This window comes from Vulpes lagopus, chromosome 2 (assembly GCF_018345385.1).
Source record: "Vulpes lagopus strain Blue_001 chromosome 2, ASM1834538v1, whole genome shotgun sequence".
Lineage (NCBI taxonomy): Eukaryota > Metazoa > Chordata > Mammalia > Carnivora > Canidae > Vulpes > Vulpes lagopus.
Genome location: NC_054825.1, coordinates 66872196 through 66895111, shown reverse-complemented (window position 1 = coordinate 66895111; position 22916 = coordinate 66872196). Strand labels below are relative to the sequence as shown.

General features: G+C 35.8%; 1 protein-coding gene across 6 annotated transcripts in view; it reads right to left on the bottom strand.

The window, feature by feature from the left end:
- Positions 1–22916, bottom strand: part of CEP152 (centrosomal protein 152) — an 88034-nt gene that overhangs the window by 21383 nt on the left and 43735 nt on the right. For all 6 annotated transcript variants that reach the window (XM_041745360.1, XM_041745361.1, XM_041745365.1 and 3 more), the window contains exons 13-19: positions 19824–20028; positions 13339–13467; positions 12665–12774; positions 11772–11900; positions 11502–11637; positions 6454–6735; positions 3831–3962 (exon numbers count right to left, since the gene is read on the bottom strand). In XM_041745360.1, the coding sequence (XP_041601294.1) occupies positions 3831–3962; positions 6454–6735; positions 11502–11637; positions 11772–11900; positions 12665–12774; positions 13339–13467; positions 19824–20028 (1123 nt within the window). The remainder of the gene's footprint in view (positions 1–3830; positions 3963–6453; positions 6736–11501; positions 11638–11771; positions 11901–12664; positions 12775–13338; positions 13468–19823; positions 20029–22916) is intronic.

The following is a 22916-nucleotide window of genomic DNA, read 5'->3' as shown; positions in this document are numbered from 1 at the left end:
GAGAGAAAGAGCAGGAGGAGGGGCAGAGGTAGAGGGACAAGCAGACTCTCCTTGCTGAGCAGGGAGCCCCAACATGGTGCTTGAACCCAGGACCCCGGGATCATGACAGAACTGAAAACAGATGCTTAACTGACTGAGCCACCCAGATACCTGTCTTTCCTTCACTTTAAATCACCTAATATATTTTATGACTTATATTATTTAGAAAACACAGAAAGAAACACTTTTTTGTATTTATTGTCTTCACTTACATAAGGAGCAGATTAGATAATGACCTAGAGTCACTTTTTATAAATTCAAAAAAGTTACAAGGATTTAAGTGTTAAAAGAAGAGGGCACTCCAAAAGTTTGGCCTAGAAAGTGGTGATTGCTAGAAATCAATTCTATCTATCTATCTATCCATCCGTCCATCCATCCATCTATCCCTCCCTCCCTCCCTCGCTCCCTCCCTCCACCTATTCTAGTTGTTGAAATAGGGTACCTATTTCCTGAATCTTCAGGTATTATATAATCTTAGCAAACATCAACTACAAAAATTCTTAAACATGTTATACGGCTTTATTCAATAATGCATTCCTGAATAGTTGAACATAAATCAAAATTTTCAAATTGTATTTTAAATTTACCATCTAAGATGAGCTTGTAAAATTCTTTTGCTACCAGCAGAATGATTGAGTAGCGATGTGAAACATGTTTAAAGAGTGCTGTTTGGGAAAACAGTCTTGTTACAGTGGATCCTGGAAATCATTACCAGGTAACTTGGTGGAGGTGGCATATCCCATGGAATTTGGATGACCTGCTGACCTCACCAAAAGTGTGCATCCTCTCACATGAAGTTGTACAAAGCAAATCTGACAGCATTAATCAAGTCAGTGGTTCCTGATAGTTTCCACACATTAGATCACCCAAGAAGCCTTTAAAAATCCTAATACCCAGGCCACACTCTGTACCATTAAAACATTAAAGCCTGGGGGATGGGAGCTAGGCAATAGTAGTTTTTTTTGTTTTTTTTTTTTTTAACAGATCCTCAGGTTTTTCTAATGTTTTCTAATGCAGCAAAGTTTAGGAACTTTGACACTTCCGGACTTCAGAAAAACTGGCTTTAAATTTTTATAGATCTTGATGGATCACTCTCATCTTACAAGAATTCTCCAGCCAATGCTATGTAACTGGCCCTTGCTCACCTTTTTTGGTTTGGAGGAGGGATCCACAAAATGTTAACGTTACGTTCTGTGGCTGAATAATTATTTATAATGGTGCTACTCAAACTCTACTGTGCTCTAAAAAACCAGCAGTGTATATCACCTAGAAGCCTGTTAGAAATGCAAATTCTCAAGATTCACTGCAGGCCCACCAAATCAGCATCTCTAGGAATAAAGCCCAGGAATCTGCTTTAACAAACTCTCTACAAATCTCATGCTTGCTAAAGTTTGAGAAGTAACACATTGTCCTCTCATTTTTTTTCCCTAAAGATTTTATTTATTTATTCATGAGAGACAGAGAGAGAGAGAGGCATAGACACAGGCAGAGGGAGAAGCAGGAAGCCCAATGTAGAACTTGATCCTGGGACTCCAGGATCACACCCTGGGCTGAAGGCAGACACTCAACTGCTGAGCCACCCAGGCGTCCCTGTCCTCTCATTTCTGTATTTCTGCATCCACATACATTTGGGTCTCCTGTGTTCTTAAGGAAAGGTCTCTTGACTACTTTATTTTCTATATCCTACCCAACTTAATTATTCTTGACTTCTGAGGTCTGAGACACATGCACATTACCACATTATTTCCTCTTTCTCTTAAATTTCCTTCTGAAATATTTCAGCATACTAAAAAAGTATAGAGAATAATGCAATGAGCCCACATAATATCACGTAACTTAAGGAAAATGTTAAAATAGTTTACTTAGGCTGAATTATTTCCTTAAGTAATCTGTGGAATAAGATCATGAATATGACATATGAATGATTCAATGTCTATTACACACTTTTTTTCCCCCAAAATGGTTGTAATATTGTGAGAACAGTATATATCTGACACTGCAATCTATTATAGTGTTTGTATTACAATTAGGAAGAGAGATTTTACACATACGGCAGAAAGAGCACCTTAAGTTTGTTATTTGGACTTCTCATGAAGACTGTATGTCCATATTCTTGGTGTACTTATCCATAGATTCTTGTTTTTCTCATAAATTTGTATTGTTTTTCTTATATATTAATATTAATGTTTCTCATATTTAGTTCATTTATTTTGCTTATTTTTATTATCCTGTCACTTTTTTTTATTACAAAAGCAAATGTGTTAAATGTTTGTACCTGTTTTATCCTCTTCATCTATCTTTGCTACTTTTTCCGTTGTTCCCAAATTAAGTTATTATGGTATAGATCTGAAATATTCAATTTCCTTTTTTTATACTTTCATTTAAAAATGTTTAACTTTGGGGATCCCTGGGTGGCTCAGCGGTTTAGCGCCTGCCTTTGGCCCAGGGCGCGGTCCTGGAGTCCCGGGATCGAGTCCCACGTCAGGCTCCTGGCATGGAGCCTGCTTCTCCCTCCTCCTGTGTCTCTGCCTCTCTTGCACTCTCTCTCTCTCTCTCTGTGCCTATCATAAATAAATAAATAAATAAATCTTAAAAAAAAAATGTTTAAATTCTTTTGGGGGAGCAGGGGGGCAGAAAAGCAAAGTTTACTGAGTGATAGTACAAAGCTCCAGAAGAGGGAAGGGACCCTACTAGAGAATTGCCCTAAAAATGTTTAACATATATATATATATATATATATATTTTTTTTTTTTTTTTTTTTAAAGATTTTTTTCAGAGGGAGAGAAAGGGAGAGCCAGGGACAGAGAGCATGAACAGGGTGGAGGGGCAGAGAGAAAGGAACAAGTAGATTCCCTCTGAGCATGGAGCCCCATGCGGGACTCAATCCTGGAACCCCAGGATCATGACCAGAGTTGAAGGCAGATGCTTAACCAACCGAGCTACCCAGACACCCCAAAATGTTTTCTTGATCAATTTAGACTTTCTTGTGATGTATGTGTGGGTAATCTTAATTTTTCCAAAGTGCTATCTGGCTATCATAAGACTACTTATTATGGAATAACTCCTTATCCCCTTGTTTTGAAACAATTAAGCTTTTACTCATAGTTGGGCCTATCTCTGAAGTCTATATAATACAGAATGAAAAAGAATTCTATTTTTGTGACTCAACACTGAATTGTCGCTTTCCAACATATTCTATTATGTGTTAGGGCTGGACTACTATTTCTTTTCCAGAACATTTAAAAAATTTCTAGTCCTTTCCAAGTAAATTTTAGTACTATTGTGTCAAATTTCAAAACCATGTTCAGTTTATTGGCATCTTGATTAGAATTGGTTTACTCTAATAAATTGTAAGAATGCAAATGATTACATTTCTGGTCAAACAACATGACATATCTGGAAAGGAGAGTTGGCTATTTTCCAAGGAGATTATAAGACAACTGACAGAGCATAGGAAACAAAGCATATGAAAGAAAATGGACAGCTATTAATAAACAGATAAACACCTGTTCTGAATTTCTTCTATAGATAAGGCAAGATCAAATGGGATTTAGTTTTACAGTTAAGGTTACCTTCCTGATTACGAGTTTCAAGACTCTAAAATACATTCTTTCTCCCTCAACATCTTGATGATGAGAACAGACACCATCAGCTAGGCTCTGAGCTAATGCTTAACATGCCTGACTGTATTTAATCCTTCTATAACACTGTGAGTAGATACAAATTCCTGGGGTGAAGATGAGAGGTCAGGAAAGAGGCCTTCTTGAAGCTTCTTTCCAGAGAGTGCTTACCCGTCTGGCCACAGTGATGTCTTGTTGTTCTTCCCACTTCTTCTGTTCTGCTCTTACACGTGCTTTATACTCTGCAAGATCAGGCATTTCTTCCAGCCATCGATGACGAGCATTTTGTACAGCTGTTTCTACCTGCAATTGGGTATTGCAAGAGAAGGAGGTAAAGTAAGGTATAAACTTTCAGAAGGATCCCATATGCAAATAGCAACTATGATTTCATGTGCATTTTATACTGTATTGCACTACATTAGGTACACTGACTTCAAGTACTCCACCTTATCCCAAACAGTGGATTCTAATCCTTCTGTTCTAAACCTCTCATACTGTTCCATGCAAATGCCACCACAGGAAGTAGGAATCTGTAAACATTTGATGGCCAATACTATTATCAGAAAGCTTCCTACAAAGTAACGATTGTCATTTCCAACAAACTCCTATTTATCTTGAGAAAAAGGAGAAGACCTGCAGGAATGCTGCTTGGAGTCAGCGGCTGTCCAATCTGCACACTCACCATATCCACAGACTTCATGCCTTACCTATAAACACATTAACACATGCCAGCATGCACCAATATAGTTTATAGCCTTGTACCTAGCAAGTTTTCCTACTATCTTGAGTTTGCAACTAAAGAATGAGGGTGATACATCAATTCGGGAAAAAATTTAAGACCTGATGAATTACGAAGGCAATCTGGTTGTAAATCTGTCATGAGTTACCACAAGATCATTTATTAAATAATCTTTCCTTATTTCCTTATTTTGAAATACACACAGACACATACATATCTATATCCATACAAACATACAAAACCAAAATTGACATAAGGGGCTGAATTGTTTTGGAAAATGCTAATAAATACATTTAGAGGTAAAATCTGGGAGTCAAAAATACAGGGAAGAGATAAAGCTCCTGTAGAAGTTTATATTCTTTAAAAAGTTATTATAAATATTTCCTTCTGGGCAGCCCCAGTGGCCCAGCAGTTTAGCGCCGCTTTCAGCCCAGGGTTTGATCCTGGAGACCCAGGATCGAGTCCCACATCAGGTTCCCTGCATGGAGCCTGCTTCTCCCTCTGCTTGTGTCTCTGCCTCTCTCTCTTACTCCTCTCTCTCTTTCTCTGCCTCTCTCTCTCTCTGTGTGTGTGTCTGTCATGAATGAATAAAATTTTAAATAAATAAATAAATAAATAAATAAATAAATAAATAAATAAATAATTTCCTTCCTACTGTATCATGTTTTTCTTCATAAGATCTATGATTGTATACACCAGAGCAGCACCCATAAATACGTCTCTTTGCCCACAGAACATTTTATTAACTCTGTTCAAACCTTAGCATTACAGAAAATTATTTAACTGACTGAAGATGCCCTCAATTCCATTACATACATTTGTACATACATTACATCCTATACTGTAAGGATTCCGTAAAATCATGTAGAACAATTTTAAAAATAGGCTGAATTCCAAGTATTTACCAAAAGCTAAATATATTTTCTAAAACTTTAGGTATTATCCTAAGATTTTATGTCTAAAATAGTAAATAAAAAATAAATTAATTAAATAAATAAATAAATAAATAAATAAATAAATAAATAAATAAATAATATTATAGTAAGGCCCAGGAATCTCTAAGGAACTAAATACCCTGTCAGGTGCTCTGTGAGGTCAAAACTATTTTCAAAATAATATTCAGACCTTATCTTTTTTCACTCCCATTCCTTCATGTGTAAGTAATACAATGCTCCAGAGGCTACATGCTATGTGGTATGTCACTGCTCTGACAGCCAATGGAAAGTGTGCTTCAGTATTTTTGTTTTTTAAAAATTTCTCAGATTCATTTTCCAATAAGTAGACATAACACATACAGAGAAAAGCTTTTTAGAGTCGTAAGTTTTTAAAAGTGTAAAGGCATACTGAAACCAAAAAAATTCAAAAATCACTATAATGATATAGATTTTTAAAAAATTAACTCTTCATTCCATTAATACAGAGCTATACTTTCTCAGTATGACATTTCTTGGAAACCAAGTAACATGCCCCAGTTAAAAATGAGCTAGCTTTCTGAGTGCTTCCAAGGGAAGGCAATGGCACTGCTTTCTGGCAATGTATGGGATTTACAGACAACGTCCCATTTAATGGGGCATGCTTGCAGATTTAACTCTGCAAGTCTCAATGTAATTACCGGGGAATATCTTACTTGCTTTAAGTTTGCTTAATCTAAAATTACCTTAATCTAAAATTACCACTAATTTTAGATTAGTGATTAGTTTATAGTGAAGTATGAACATAGAACATAGTGGAGTATGCTCTATAAAGTTAGATACGAAGATTCACAGTGAAATTATGGTTCATTCCATTATAAAACCACCACCTTTAACCTCAAGCATCCTAATGCTTAGACTGAACTCAATGGGGCAGTCTGAAAACTTAAAGAATACACAGAAAAAACAAGGAATAACAGAAACATAATGAAGAAAATTTTAGTAACAACCTAAGAGGTTCTCTATCCTAGAATGCACAAAATTTTTAAAATATAAAGTTATGAACAAGTTCAATGGTGCCATTTTACATGTTTTCATTAGTAGGCAGTTTCAATAATTTTACTATAATAAGCCATAATATTACCTGTTTGGCAATATTTTCACAATATTTGAGTTCTAATTCAACCTCAAGTTTCTTCAACTCCCCACTGATAGCTGTTTCTTTTTCTTGCTCTAAATCTTGCCGGATCCTTCGCTTCTGTTCTTCTATCATGACTGTCATCTCTTTCTTAGAAATAACATCTGCGGTGGTTACTTGGTCAGTTTGGCTGCAACAATCTGAGGTCTTCTTTTTCATTGCCTTTATAGTTTGATCCAGCTTAGACTGCCACTCCTTTTCAAGCTGTTGAATAAGTTCTTGTTTGATCTGTTTTCAGAAGAAAAATCATATGAAAAGAAAAAATATTCAAATAAGCAAAAACTGGAATTAATAGCTAGCCAAAAGAGCAACCACAGCTGTGTTTGAAAACCATCTAGACATTGTTGTAGTAATTCCATGAGATTTAGAAACTTAGTCAATGAAAATATATTCTCAAGTAAATCCTGAAAGTTACTGTTGGACCCTATATATGTGACATAAATGACATGGAAGATTTGAGCATACTGCATAAGGTTAAGCTATCTTGTTCTCAAGATGCAACCTTCTGGAAGCTTTGACTTTGCCACTACAAAGATGGCATGATTTTTTTTTTTCTTATGAAGAAAACTTCTATTATGTTTTTTCCATCAACACCAGGCTTTCCACAAAGCAGGCACTGGGTTAAGTCTAATTAATGAACTTAAAACTGAATAATCTAAAAAAATAGTTTTACTTACTTGAACAAGTTAGAACCTTATTTGTTATGATATTAAATTCTACTGAGTCAACTGTGCATTCAAGAAGAGGGAGGCAGCATTATTAGAATAATATCTTAATGATAACTTTCTACTTTCAACAGTGTACTGGGATGGATCCAAGCAGTCTGTCTTAGGCAAAACTATGAAACAGCAAAACTTGCTTTTCCCTTTTCCTGTTTTCCACCTTCTGGGTATCCGGAGTTCTCAAACTGCTTCCCTGGCTACCACAATCCCAGGCTGCTGTATTGCTGCAATTGAAATGGCAACCTTGTGTAACAGTTTATGCTTTCCTGATAGTCTCACAAAAACATTACCAATTCAGATTGGTATTTTTTTTCATTACTAAAGACAAAATGTTTTATCAAAACTAGCTGAAGAATTATCAAATAGTAATTGTCAAGTGTCAGATAAAATTTAATAATTTGAACTATTCATATAACATTCTCTATGTACTCTAGAAATCCAGTTGATCTGAAAACTCTAATAAAGTTCTACTCAGGGATCCAATAACCTATAACAGTTTCCATCTGAAAATTTTTACAGCGGTTCTCTGGAGGTTCTACCGAGATGCAACAAGAAATAACATACTGAAGTCCACAAGACATAATGCTAAAAGAAGTATACACTTCACATACCTATTGACATTCAAAAGAGAGCTTTTGTTGAGTGTCCCTTTACCATTAGTTCTGATTCATGACTACCTGGTTGTCTGGATTTTTTCTGGTTCACACCTGACCCGGCTTATTTTGGTCTGAATTGCCATCTGATTCCTTTCCACCAATGGCACATGCCAAAAAGATGCTATCTATTTTTTTTCAGTGTTGTATGATGTTGGAAACTGGTGACTGAAGAACCCATTTCCTCACAATCCGGTCATGGAAACCATAGTTGTACTAATGCTATAGGGCAGTCTCAATTACATGGCTGAGAAAGTTGTTCAGGATCATATCATATATCACTGTTACTTTCTGTTGACTTTAGAAGGAATCTTCAAATTGTCTTATCTGTGTATATCTATCCTTCAGGAGTTGTTCCATAGGTATCCACGTTTCCTTTTGACCCACAGCAGAACACTGCTACTAATTTTCTGTTTGTTTGTGCATAGGTAGATTTACTACATAATAAGCCAGCCAAAATTTAACTATAACAGAACTAAACTAAAACAGCAAACATCTATTATTTCTTATCAATCTCTGGGTCAGCTGGGTGGTGGTTCTGACCTAAGTCAACACTGTTGATCTCTGCAGGCAGTTGAGGTACATGATCTATAATATAGTTTCATTCACATGTCTGGGGGTTAGCTCGATATCTGCTAGAAAGTTGACTTGGTCACAATGTGTCATCACTCAGCAGGGTATCCCAGATCATTCACACAGTGGTGGTCGCTGCATTTTTCAGAGCATCAAGCTTGTATGCCCCAATGCATAAATGCTTTTTAAGGCTCTTTTTACGTAATGTTTACTAACATCTCAGTGGCCAGAGCCAATCATGTGGCCAAGATCAGATTCAAGGTGTGAGAAACAGACCACCTCTTACTGAGAATAGCTACAAACTCATACTACAATACTAGTGCATGCATTCACTGATGGGAAGAACGTGCAGCCATTTTTGCAATCTACCACAGTGGGGAAAACCTTGCTTACCTCTCTTTATAGAAGTAACAGATTTATCAAGCACAGGGATCTGCCATTTGAACATACTGGAGGTATATCTAACTTTAAAAGTTTTATCATTAAAAGGAAGTACATTTTTGGATAGTTTTAAAATATTTAAGCTTGATTTGCACGCCCCAGAAAGCAAAAGAACTCTAAGGACAGACTCAGCATGTATTACAACCATATAAATGAGCCTTAAGGTGTATAGAAGTGAAATTATGAATGGGAATACTGCCCACTTTTGCCTTGTCTGAAAATTCATAACCTCCAATGATTATTAATACACAGGCTGAAGAGTTCTGTGTATGTGACCTTTTCCCATTCTCTGAACAAGCCAGGCAAAAATGTAAGCAAAGTTCTATGTGTCAATAAAAGTTCTAAAACATGGAATTCAGCCCCTACTTAACCCACAGCCTGACTCAATAAGCATTTCAGAAAAGAGCACATACAGAACAGGAAAATACACCCCAGGCCTCTCAGGGTTGCCTATCTTATGAATTCTGTATCCAGACTAAGTTACTGACCCGAAAGCCAATTGCAGGGAAAATGGTTTATGTCCTACAAAAAAGGACTACTCTGAAAGTTCCCTAGCTTGCTTGCTTGAGTTTAGAAAGATTCTTCTATTGTGTGCGTGTGAAACATTACCTAGGAAAACAGATTGGTATATCTTTGCCTACCTCTAGAGGATATGAAAAGATTAAATAAATTCTCTTAAATTTAAAGTTCTGTTCTGACTGGCTTATAAAGATTAGTAAGTTTTATAATGGGTTTATGTAAGTCTAAATAAAAAACTAAAGTATTTCCAGAGAAGGAAGGAATTATATATACTTCTAATGTGGTAAGTACTCTGGCCCTTTCAATAAGGGTGGATATAACTACAAAGGGCTAGCACAAAGCAGTGTTGCAGGGTGATAAGTCTTCTGTACCTTCATCATTCTATACATGCATTAAATCCTATGTTAAAAAAGTGTAGAACGCCACAACAAATGAAAAAAGTCAATTTCATTACATGACAATTAAAAATTTTTAAAGAAAAAAAATATATCCTGTAAGCTGTTTTGGAAGGGCCAAATAGTAATATTAACTTTTCTTCTGTCCTTGTGTACAAGCATTCATGAGCCAACATCGTAGAGCTGTTACTTGCAAGTGACCAATTTATGTGATCCAATTTTATAGTTAAATTGATTCTTTAGAAGTAAAAGAAAATATTCCTGAAAAGAATGACCTCTTTGAGAGAATTGCTCTTTTGTTCTTGTTAATTTATATATTTATAAAGAAAGAATCACAGTAGAGATCTATTTCAATTTTTTTAAACATTACTAAAAGCTAAGTCCTTAATTTCTAAGTAATTTAAGATCCCTTCTAACTTTTAAACTGCCAGCTCTAACTAAAATAGCTCTTTAGAAGCTCTTTTTCCATTAGATGATATGTATACATGACATGTTTTTCTATTCAAAAATAATCAAAATATTAAATGAGCTGAATTCCTCATCTGCTCTTTACTATGCTTTTTAAGTCTGTAGTAGCAATAGCCTGCTTTTATATAACTTTGTTCAAGAGCGCGTGGCTGGCTCAGGTAGTTAAGCATCTGCCTTCAGCTCAGGTTGTGATCTGTGGGGTCCTGGGATCCAGCCTTGAGTCAGGCTCCCTGCTCAGTGGGGAATCTGCCTCTCTCCCCCACTTGTACTCTCTCCTGCTATCACTATCTCTCTTTCTCTCAAAAAAATAAAGTCTTTAAAGATATATATAGAACTTTGTTCAGAAAAGCCTCTGTATAGAACGTTCACTCAAGCCTTTAAAAATATTTTCTAATCTTGACGCAGGTGGCTTTCAAATTGTGGTCTGTCGGCTGGTCCAAAGTGGAAGGGAAAGTCAGACATGTGTCTGGATGAGACTCTGGCCAGGACAGGGAAGAAAAGAGGGATGACTGTTTACATGTGATTTTACTTCTGGACACTCACCAACAGCAACTTGGATTCGGGCAGGAGGAGGGAGTACAGCTTCCCTAAAAATGAGAACTTCCCTGGAAGAGGTCACATTAACAGTGTGCCCTTGCTCTCCATGGCTCCATACCACCACCTTCCTTGTCATAAGTCCCAAGTTCAAATTCCTGCCCTTCCCCCCAGAAGAATAAAATGACACTTAGGTACTGAGAGAGAAATGGGTCGGAGAAAAATGTTTCAGAGCCAATGTTGTATGCAGTGCTCACAGGACTAGGTAGGTTCATCTGCAGCCAACAAATGATTGCAAAATGAGGATCCCTGGGTTTCAGACTCACAGTGACCCAGGTCCACTCTTGTTTATTCATTCATTCATTCATTCATTCATTCATTCATTCACTTGTTCATTCATTCGTTCATTCATTCATTTATTTTTTAACCCAGTTTTGGCTCTTAGAATAAAGACATAAGGAAGAATCATTTTCTTCTATATGGATGTCATTTTCTACTAAGATTTTAGTAATCATCTCAAGATTTCTATGCTTTATGAGCTATATTGGTGTGATACAGCCAAAAGTAAAGGGACTTACTTCTATGTATGCCTTCCGCATGTCACAAAAGAATAAGTGTACTGGTTTCCATGACAACAGTGAAGCCAGAGGAATGAGATGGAGCAAACATAACATGAACTTTTCCCATACCTTCTGCTCCTGCGCCTGTTGCTCCTTTTCAATGGTCTTCCTGAGAGTTGATTCCAGATCATCCTTCTCTCTGCACACTTCCAGATAACATTCTTGCACAGCAGCCATCTCCTTATTCATCTTATCTAACTCAGACCTTGAATACACAAAACCAGCAGCTAAATGACCACAAAAAAATATAAAGGCTGCAAAATAATTTTTCTCTCAACTACAAAACAGGAGAACGCTGTCTCTACAGCTTAAAGGATAGTTATACTCTCTTGTTCTCACCTAAGTTGCAAGCGAGCCCCCTCGTAAACTTCAAAGAGCTGCTGCTTCTCCAAAGCATGCTTTGCTAACAGGCTTTCACGTATTTGGGCTTTCATGGCTTCATGGTGCTGCTGGTAAGTCCTCTCACATCTAGAAAAAAAGAGAGCAGACAGCAGAATCTAAAGCAGTACCTAGCATTACTAGAAACACCAAGATGAATTGTTGTTCTTTTTTTCTTCTTCCTTCCCTACCCACTCCCTCCCTCCCTCTAATACAAATTATAATTAAGGTCAGGTTGGTTTGCTCCAACCAAAAGTGGTAATAATTAATTCCCAATGGAGGAGCTTAAAGAATCTTCAAAATTTTCTTTCTTCAAATGTTTCTAGAGAAAAACGTGGGTAGCAACATGGGTAGGAGAATGCTCCAGTCTTTCAAACAGATAATAGTCTTTGGTTGAGGACTTGTTTACAAATAATTAATTGAAATAACATTGTTCCAAAATTTCAAGGTATCTATACTAAACATAAATACTAGCAGTACTCAACTCACAAGTAAGTTATGTTCCAAAAATCTGTTTCCAAGTTTATGATTTGGTATTTGGAAGACATACTCTCTTCCAGATTTCTTCCTTATAAAGAACAGTTTCCCAGACAGTCTATAAAAACCATAAAGCTATACTATTTCAATGAACTACAGCTTTGATGGTGATATAGAACCCAACCCACTGCATAACATCACTGCCATGGAAAATGTGTTCCGAATTCTAATTTGAGAAGCCAGAGACTCATCTTCTTCAGTCTGAGATCTCAGTAGGGAGGGTTCATTCCATAACTTTTCTTGAATCTTTTCTTTAGCCACAGGGGGAAGGAGGATAGAGGCTGGAGGCAGGCATTAGACCTCCATATACTCCTTACCTATCTACAGCTTCCTGTTTGTCACGGTCAAAATCTTGTACCATTTGTCTCATCTGATTACATAAGTCTTGGTTTGTATTTCTCAGTTTTTCTTCAGTTTCTTTAAGTTCCTATATACAAAAGAATACAGTAGAGGAAATAAACATCATTTTCATTGATGTGCCCAATCTTATTTTTTAATATCCTCTGTGCTTTATCTCTAGCCTGTAATGATGATGTATCATTTTCATCATTCTACAAAGTCTCTTTAAGCCTTCTAAGAGTAGAGAAGCAGCTTTCTGATAGGGCTAAGACTTAAAATTTTGTACTCATTTTGAACTATATGAAATGAAAACATTAAACGAGAGAAGTATTAGCTAACCAATGTCTTAAGTCTTAGAATTCAATAATCTTCACAACCATATAAATAAACAATGTTGAACTATTTGGTCAAGAAAAGAACACCTCTGGTAGCTATGCTTCTCTATAAATAGGAAACTGGGATTACACCAACTTACCTTCTGATGAAAGTACTACCTCATGACCAGTAATGGGAAATAACTGGAATCCTTATTCACCTACTAATAAACCTATCTACTAAATCACATTACCTCTGGATTTTTGAAGTCTGTTATATCCTTTGAATTTAATGAGGTCATAAAAATTCTCACAAAATACAGGAGACTTTTAATTACCTGATTTTGTTGCTGTAAAACATGAATTTCATTTTCAAATCGCAGAATGTCATCTTTGACAATCATATCAGAATTAGAAGAGCCAGGCCAGAATTGATTAGTTGGGTTTTCCGAGGTATCTATTTTAGTCTAAATGTTAAAAGAAATCAAAAGCTTTTCAGATTTTAAAAAAATTCTAAGTTATGCTTTTAAAATAATTTCATACTTAAAAAGAAATTGCAAAAACAGCACAAATAATTTCCATAACTTTTATCACTGTATCCAAATATAACCACAATACAATGATTAAAACCAGGAAATTAACTCAGATGTGATCTACAGATCTTATACAAAATTCTCCAATTTTCCTCTAATGTTCTTTTTCTCAATCTGGATCTAGTCAACAATTCCACATGGCATTTAGTTGTCATGTCTGATTAGTCTCCTTCAATCTAGGGACAGTTCAGTCTTTGTCTTTCAAACCTAAGACTTTGGAGGATCCCTGGGTGGCTCAGCAGTTTAGCGCCTGCCTTTGGCCCAGGGCGCAATCCTGTAGTCCGAGATCAAGTCCCGCGTCGGGCTCCCAGTGTGGAGCCTGCTTCTCCCTCTGCCTGTGTCTCTCTCTGTCTATCATGAATAAATAAATAAAATCTTAAAAAAAAAAACTAAGACTTTTTGGTGCCAACTAGTTATTTTGTAAGATGCCTTTCAATGTAGGTTTCTCTGATATTACTTCATTACTAAATTCAGGTCATCCGTTTATAGCATGAATGCCAGAGAAGTGATGTGTGTGCTCTTCAGGAAACACATGATGTCAATGTGTTTCATCAACTGATTATGATCAATAAATGAAGGTAATATCTGCAGGAACCTTCACTTTTTCTACTTGTTATTAGGAATAAGTATCTTATGAAAAGATACTAGGAGACTATGCAAATATTCTATTTTTTTATATTATACTATGTTTAGCATCTATTTTTTTTCTGTACTTATTTATGTAATCAGCATTAACTCATAGATCTGTATTTTATTCAACAGGTACAGTATTTTAAGATTCATTATAAACTTTGGCAAATTGTTTCCCACAAGAATCATGCAAATGTATACTGTCAGGTAGTCCATCTGTGAGACTCTGTCCAATTCTCTTTGCCTCCCCAAGGTCAATGACTGTTTTGAAATAATTACTGTATTTTATGGGGAAAGGGTAGCCAACACCTGCTATCATTTGCATTTCTTGCATTGCCATCAGAGCAGAACCTCTTAACATGCCTTCATAATTTGTTTTTCATCTTCCCAGATTTGTCTGCTTATACAATTTCACATTTTACTCTTACCATCTAAGTGTCTTCTTTATCTACCTTTGTGAATTATTTATTCATTGTATTCACAAAGATTTTTTTTTAAATATCTACTCCATTTGACTTGTTGGTTTATGTATTTACCTGAAGTCTGAGCTCTCTTTTACAATGTATAAAAAATATCCTGTATCAAGATTCATTCTCCTCATTGGGGAGGTACGGGTATCTCATTCACATGTAGGGTAACAGAACACCCAGGTTCTGGTTCAGTCTTCTGATTCTTAGCCTTCACTTTTCTTTACAGGGAGACTGCTCCAGTTGTTGATTTTCCCCTTTTCACTTGCCATCATTGTCCAGAAGCCACTGCTTCTACTCTAGCCAGAGGAGAGAAGAGCTACAAATATCTACTCTGTGAGGCTCTCTCCAGATGTAGAGGTACTAATGAGACTTTCAAGGATTTTACTGACTCATTAGAATGGCTTTAATTTTCCTAACTTGGCCTCCACTTTTTAAAGTTTATGATATTCATTTGTGCTTCCTTCCCCATTGGTGAGTTTTATATTATTATGAAATGAAATGATTGAAAATAACGTCATACTGATATGACAGGGGAAACCAATTTTCACAGCTAGGTATTACGCTCTGTTTTGACATATTATCAAACTGCAGGCACACACGGACTAGGTACTTGTACCTATCAGCACAAAACCCTTACTTAAGGGTTGCCTGGGTGGCTGAGTTGGTTAAGTGCCTGCCTTCAGCTCAGGTTGTGGGCCCAGAGTCCTGGCATCGAGTCCTGCATCAGGCTCACTACAGGGAGCCTGCTGCTCCCTCTACCTATGTCTCTGTCTCTATCTGTCAAGAATAAATAAATAAAATCTAAAAGAAAAAAAAAAGACCTTTAAAAAGAAAAAGACCGGGATCCCTGGGTGGCGCAGCGGTTTAGCACCTGTCTTTGGCCCAGGGCGCGATCCTGGAGACCCGGGATCGAATCCCACATCGGGCTCCCGATGCATGGAGCCTGCTTCTCCCTTTGCCTGTGTCTCTGCCTCTCTCTCTCTGTGTGACTATCATAAATAAATAAAAATTTAAAAAAAATTTATAAAAAAATAAATAAAATTAAAAAAAATAAAAAAGAAAAAGAAAAAGACCACTTGAATGTTACAATGAAACTTCTTTCTAAAGTCAGAATACTAAAGACATTACCTTCAAGAAAAAAAGACACGTAATATACCAATTCTTACATTACCTTCCTAATTTCTATGTCTAAAAAGATTCTGGATAAGAACTTTCTGAGTTGGCTACTGAACATTGCCTATCAAGTACCTTGGAATCAGAGTATTGTTTTAACCACAGCTCGTGGCTAGGTAATGATCTCCACTGAGTAGCAGATACAAAAAGGCCTCTGTGTTTTATTTATTATGCTAACAAAAAATTCAGTGTAGATATGGATCCTGACTGCTAGACTTATCTTCCTAAAGACTTTACTACATTCTACCTTAAAGGCCCAGTTGTTCAACTGGAATGAACAGCAAAGAATTTAGTTCACTCCCAATTAGTGCATAGTGCTACATATGGACAAGTTCCTAATATTCATCTTAATGATCCTGGAAATGTCAGAGAGCAGTACTGTTTGAATACTCAAATGATATGAAAGCAAAAACAACAGAATTTCTGTGATAATCTTTAATTTTTCTGTATAAGATGGATATGAATAAAAATAAAATATACTACAAAGTTATAAAGCAATAAATACAACCAAATACTTTTAAACATTCATAAAAGAAACATGCTAATTAAGATTACAGAGTAAATATTTTGCTGCCCTTTTCAATACTTAGAAAGGCTGTAGGAAAGGATTTTGATGACCTAGTTCTCTTTAAAAAGATATCCAAGGAAGTTTAAATTGACATGTTCTTTCTCTTAACATCCCTATAGCAAGCAGAGAAGTTCAACATTACTTCATTAACCTCAGGACTTAATGCCAGCTATATTATTCCAAAAATTGATATAACATCTATATGTTTTTGGCCTCAAAGATTCCAGACAATTGAAACTTATACAATATAGACTTCTAGACACATGCCCTACTCCCTAGTTATACCAGTTATTTGTTACATCCTTTTTTATATACTTCTGCTCAAGTCTGACATGTTCTTTCCTACCTTCTCTCCTGCCTTTATCCTTCAGGATAGAGATCAAATATTCCCTCCTTAAAAACCTCACTAAGGTTTGCCTTACCATCTCCCCTACAACCATGCCTGGTTAGTTATTCCTTCTTAGAGCACTTTGCAACCAGTATCATCCTTATTACACAAAGTTATACATGTTCATCTCCCTCCGGATCTGTACTGTTGAATACAGTAGCCATTAACCACAGATGGCTATTGAGCACTTGAAAAATGTTCATTGACGATGAATGGATAAAGAAGATGTGGTGTGTGTTTGTATATACATGTGTGTATATAAACACACACACAATGGTAAATATAAATGGTATATATATACAAAGGCAATGGTAAAGATCTCTGTGATAGAAAGATCTTGGGGGAAAAAAATATATATATGTACATATATATGTACACACACACATACACATATATATAATGGAATATTACTCAGTCATCAAAAAGAATGAAATCTTGAAGTTTGGAATGATGTGGATGGAACTAGAGGGAACTAGAAAGACAAATACCATATGATTTCATTCATATATGGAAATTAAGAAACAAAACATGAACAGAGAGGAAGGGAAGGAAAAATAAATTAAGACGAAAACAGGAAGGCAAAAACTTGACTACAAGAAACAAACTGAGGATTGCTGGAAGGGAGGTGGGTGGTAGGATGGGATAATTGGGTGATGGGCATTAAGGAGGGCACTTGAAGTAATAAGCACTGGGTTTTTTATGAAACTGATGAATCACTAAATTCTATCTCTGAAATTAATAATATAGTATGTTAATTAAATTGAATTTAAATAAATAATTTTTAAAAAGAGAAACATATCTTATCCAATTGAAATGTGCTATAAATGGACAACACAGGTCAGATTTCAAGGACTTGGCACAATCATGAAAAAAGCAAACAAAAAAAAATTCAAACCATCCCATTAATAATTTTACATTGATTACATATTGAGAAGATAGTATTTTGAATATATTGGGCTAAGTAAAATATATTATTAAAATTAATTTCACCATTACTTTTACTTTAATGGAATCACTAGAACATTTTAAGTTACATATGTAGCTCCATTATATTTCTATTGGATAGTGCTGTTCTAGATTCTAAATTCCTTCAAGGAATGGCCATTGTTTCTTTCACTGAATCCCACAAGACCTTGCACAGAGTAGATTTTTAAAAAAAAGCTTCAGCTGAATGATTTGCTCTTCTTTCATGTACTTCCCAACCCTGCTTTCTAATGTTATAGACTAAGTAGAAAGTTCATTAGAAAAGATGTAGGAAATAAGAAGCAAAGGCATAGTTTGAAGGTGTCCATGAACTAATTAGATGACCATGAACTTAAGTGTTTATCTAAAAAGTATGTTGGTTAAATTACTACTTCCTCTCCCTTTCCCCCATCTAGAAAGGGATCAATATGTGTATTAATTCAACAAAGATTTACTGAGCAAACACGCAGAGAATCATCAAGACAATACTCCCAAGAAATCCCTATATAGTAAGTGGAAGCAGGACAGACATAAGCAGCAGAGGCTGGTAAGTCACACTTTTAAGAAAAACCAAACGTGGACTGCTGAGAAATCACTATGGTAAAAGAGTGGCTGGACAAAAAGTATTCAACAATGAGATAGCTCTCTTCATACTATGGAGGCAAAAGTTAAAGTTTTAAAAGCATAAGACATGGCCACCATCATCTACTACATACGTGGATGCATATCTGTAGAGCAAATGCCATCAGTAATTCCAGTACAGAACAAAGAAAGAACCATGGACACCTGAGCTAAAGTTCAGACTCAAAACCAGGTTCCTACTCTCCTAAATCTTAGGCTACTCTCACCAAAACACTTGAACTAACCAACTCTAACACAAATTGAAACATGAGGGTTTATTCCCATCTTTTGTAAAAAACATGGAAACAAGACAGCTTGATTTAGAGATGTTACATGTGCTGAAGGGAAGGGAGGTTCTTTCTCATTTGATTATTAACACTGAAATCAACATTGTCATTGTACTTATCAAATACAGTTACTCAGCAGAATGAACCAGACTGGTCAGAACTTTAACAGTGAAAACACACTATTATTTTTTGGAAAACTGATACAATTAAAATTTCATAATAATAAACATCATAAAACATCTTGCATAATTTAATAGGATCGTTTTAATGAATACAGCTCCTAGTTGTATCAGGAGATAAAACAGTAATAAAGGGGGAAGTAAAAATCATTTCCATCCAGAAGGAAAAGGAATATAGCACCCACATTCATTTCCTCCTTCCCTTTCCTTTTAGTTACTAGGTCTTGTATGTATCCTTTTCTACTGAGACCATAGACGGATTGGGAGTTGGACATATGGTAGGGTGAAAAGGCAACTATGAAATGAGGGCAATGGTAAAGATCTCTGTGATAGAAAGATCTTGGGGAAATAACCTTGACCAACTCACTAGTCAAGTGTTTTCATTTCGATTTGCCTTAAGACTGACTCTGTGACCTCAGAAGTGCCACATTTTCTTCCAGCTTCCTTTTCCTCATCTGTAAAGTGAGGACACTAACTGAAGGATATAAAAGTGGATTCAGTGATTTTGACTTAACTGGTTTCTGCACCTTTCCCACTCATAACATCACTACTACATAATTAATTTCCTTATATAGAATGAAGCTTATTACAGGAACATGGGCCAGAGAAATCTCATGGACAAAGTGCTAAAGGATCTAGTTGTGGAGAACTTAAGACTAGAACACTGTTGGTATAAACCAATCTTGAGGAAATGTAGGTATTTGTTACATAGATTACTTCCTTGGATTTGTGGTAAAGGAATTTTACCTAATTAGCATGTCATTTACAAGATGCCAAAAGGAACTAGAAAATATATTACTTTATGTGGCATTCCTTTCTTTATACTGGACTTCTAAATAATGTCAAATGAAACCCTGGAAGAGAAAGGTTTGATTTAAACATGAAGATTATAAGCATGTTTTTTATTAAAGCTTTTAAAGATGGGTTTTTAACTCTACAAATTCTACAAACCTCAACCTTGATGCTTTTTTCATCTTTCTCCGCTTGTTGAAGAGTTTCAATTTTCTTACGACAGTCTCTGAGATCATTTTGTAACTGAGACACCAGATGACGCTTTACCGAGTTGCTACCCAGCAAACGCTGCACTTCTGCTTTCAGCTTCAGAATGACCTCATCTTTGGAAAGCTCGTCATTTGGCTCTTCTTGCTGTACAATGCTAATGGAGAAATTATCATATTTAATATTAAAGCAAGTAACAAATCAAGCATGGTCATTCCCTGACTAACTGACTAACTGCAGTTGCGACCAAGTTGTGTGACCTATACAACTACACACTAGTATTTCAAAAACAATTTTAAGCTTTGTCTTAAACAAGGATATCATTTTTGCTATGTCCCCATATATAGAAGTAAGTTTATTCATAAGAAGACTATTATTATGCTTAGATTGCCTGCCTCACTGAAAGGAGTTCAGTCATGTGAATTTCAATATGGCATGCTTTTTTTGTTTTTGGTTAAGTTGCATGCTGTATATGCATGCCCTTTATGACCCTATGAGAAACAACATGAAAATAAAGGAGGCAGTGAAAAGTAAAATACTACTCATCTTAACAATTTCTGTATCTCTTTTATTAATACACAAGTCTGGGTGGTTATCTGAGCAACTGGGGCAAAAGTAACAAAAATAAAGGCCATGCTAATTTAATTCCAACTTTAGTTTCAATAAATTTCAGAACCGAAATTAGAACTTTGCTCCTAGCCATAATGGATTCAAAGTACCAGATTTGTCTTCCTGCCTTAAAAAAGAAAACCTAGAAAACCAAACAAAATATATTAAATGGTGGTTTTCAATCATTAGACAATAGGCAGCACTGCATAATGATCTCTCAGAAAAAGAAAACAAACAACGTGAGCTCTGATTGCTGTTGCTTTCTCCCTGGGAATTTTGTAGCCTGTGGCACAGGGAGAGAAAAGCCAAAAGCAGCCTAGCAATTTCACCAAGTTGTAGAGCTCAGTTTGGGAAGGCCAAAATGGCTAGAATTTGATGAGGGAAATACTATGGGAAAGGTAGCTACACAGAAAGAGAGCTCTAGATATTTGTATATCCATGTGAGAATATTACTGCAAGGCCAGGGAAAGAACCATAGGAAATGAATAGAGCTGGAGATATTGGGGATTCCAATGAACCATACTGGAAAGGTCTCCAAATTCACAAATTATCAAATATTGCCTTAGTAATGGGGCCAAATTAGCCCCAGATTAAATAAAATCTCCTCTAAATCTGACCCAACAAAACCTATAAAGCCGTGAAAGGGCCAAATGGATTCCAGGAAACTTAAGTGTGTCACAGAAAAAGAATAACAATATTTTTTTTAAATACAACAAAAATCTAACATCTCAAACATAAAATTCAAAATGTGCAGCATCTAATCAAAACTTATGAGGCATGCAAGTAAGGAAAGAAAATATAAACCATAACCAGAAGAAAAATCAATCAACAGAAACTGACCCAGCAATGATGCTGGCAGTAGAATTAATTAAATATATTCCATATGTTCGAGGTAAGAGAAAAAGCATGAACATAGTGAGGAGAGAAACAGAGGATATAAAAATGACCCAAACTGAACTTAGACTAAAAATTATAACATCTGAAATGAAAAATATCCTGGATGAGATTAACAGCTTATTTAATTGCAGAAAAGATCATCAGGCATAAAGACATAGCAATAGAATCCTACAAAATTAAACACAGAAAGGCGAGTAAACAGAAATATATTGAGCATGTTAAGTTTTCTAACCTCATTGTACCTGAAATCTTATCAAAGAAGAAAGGAAGGTTGCAGAAAAAAAATTTTTTTTTTAGGATTTTATTTATTTCAGAGAGAGAGAGAGAGAGCAAGCAAGAGCAGGAGACAGAGTGGAAGAAGGGGAAGCAGACTCCCTGCTGAGCAAAGAGCCTAGTGTGGGGCCAGAACCCTGGGATCATGATCTGAGCCAAAGGCAGATGCTTAATGGACTGAGCACCCAGGTGCCCCCCCAAATTTTTAAATGACCAAAATTCTATTTGATGAAAACTAAAACCCTACTAAAACCTACAAGCTCAATGAATCTCAAGTAAAAAAATGAAGAAAACCACCATAAGTTATATTAACATCAAATTGCTGAAAACCAATGATAGAAACCACAGGAAAACTCCTAGAGAGGAGAGAATCAGAGAAAGGAGTCATGAATTCTGTGCATAAATACGTATAAGCCTCAGTCAAAACCCTGAACTATGTATACATGCACAGAATAGACCCACAAGCCAACAGAGCAAATATTTGGAGAATTTAACTGAAATTTGAACCACACACACAAATCTCACAATCTCAATGACTAACTCTTGAGCTATGCATTCATGATAAAATTTCTGTTTGGTTCCTTTATAGTTTTTATTTCTCTGTTGACAATTCCTATCTTTTCATTCATTTTTAATATGTTTTCCTTTATTTCATAGAATAGAGACATAATAGCTACTTTAAACTTTGAAGACTCTGTGATAGTAGCTCTAGCATTTGTGTCATCTATAGGTTTTCTTTTTTTCTTGCAAATTGGTCCCATTTTCTTGGTTAGTTGCATGTTGAATAATTTTAGATTATATACAAGGATACCTTGTTTTATTGTGCTTTGCAGATACTGCATTTTCTTTACAAATTGGCAATCCTGCATCAATCAAGTCTATTGATGCCATTTCGCCAACAGTGTGTGCCAATCATATGTCTCCAGATTGGTACCAATGTGGCAAAGGCTTGGACAAATAAACTGAGATCTGAAACACCCATACAAGCTTCTACGCAACCTAAAAATCTTAACATCTAATACAAGCACACCACAGTGGTATCACAGATTTGGATGCAGACCACCACATTAAACAAATATTGCAATAAAGTGACTCAAATGAATGGCCAACTAAGTTGAGCAATAGTGTGGCCTAAAAAACAATACACGAATTTTAATTTAAAAATACTCTGTTGCTAAAATATGTTAACCATTGTCGGAGCTTTTAGCGAGTTGTAATCATAGATCACAGATCACAACAACAAATATAATAAGAAAGTTTGAAATA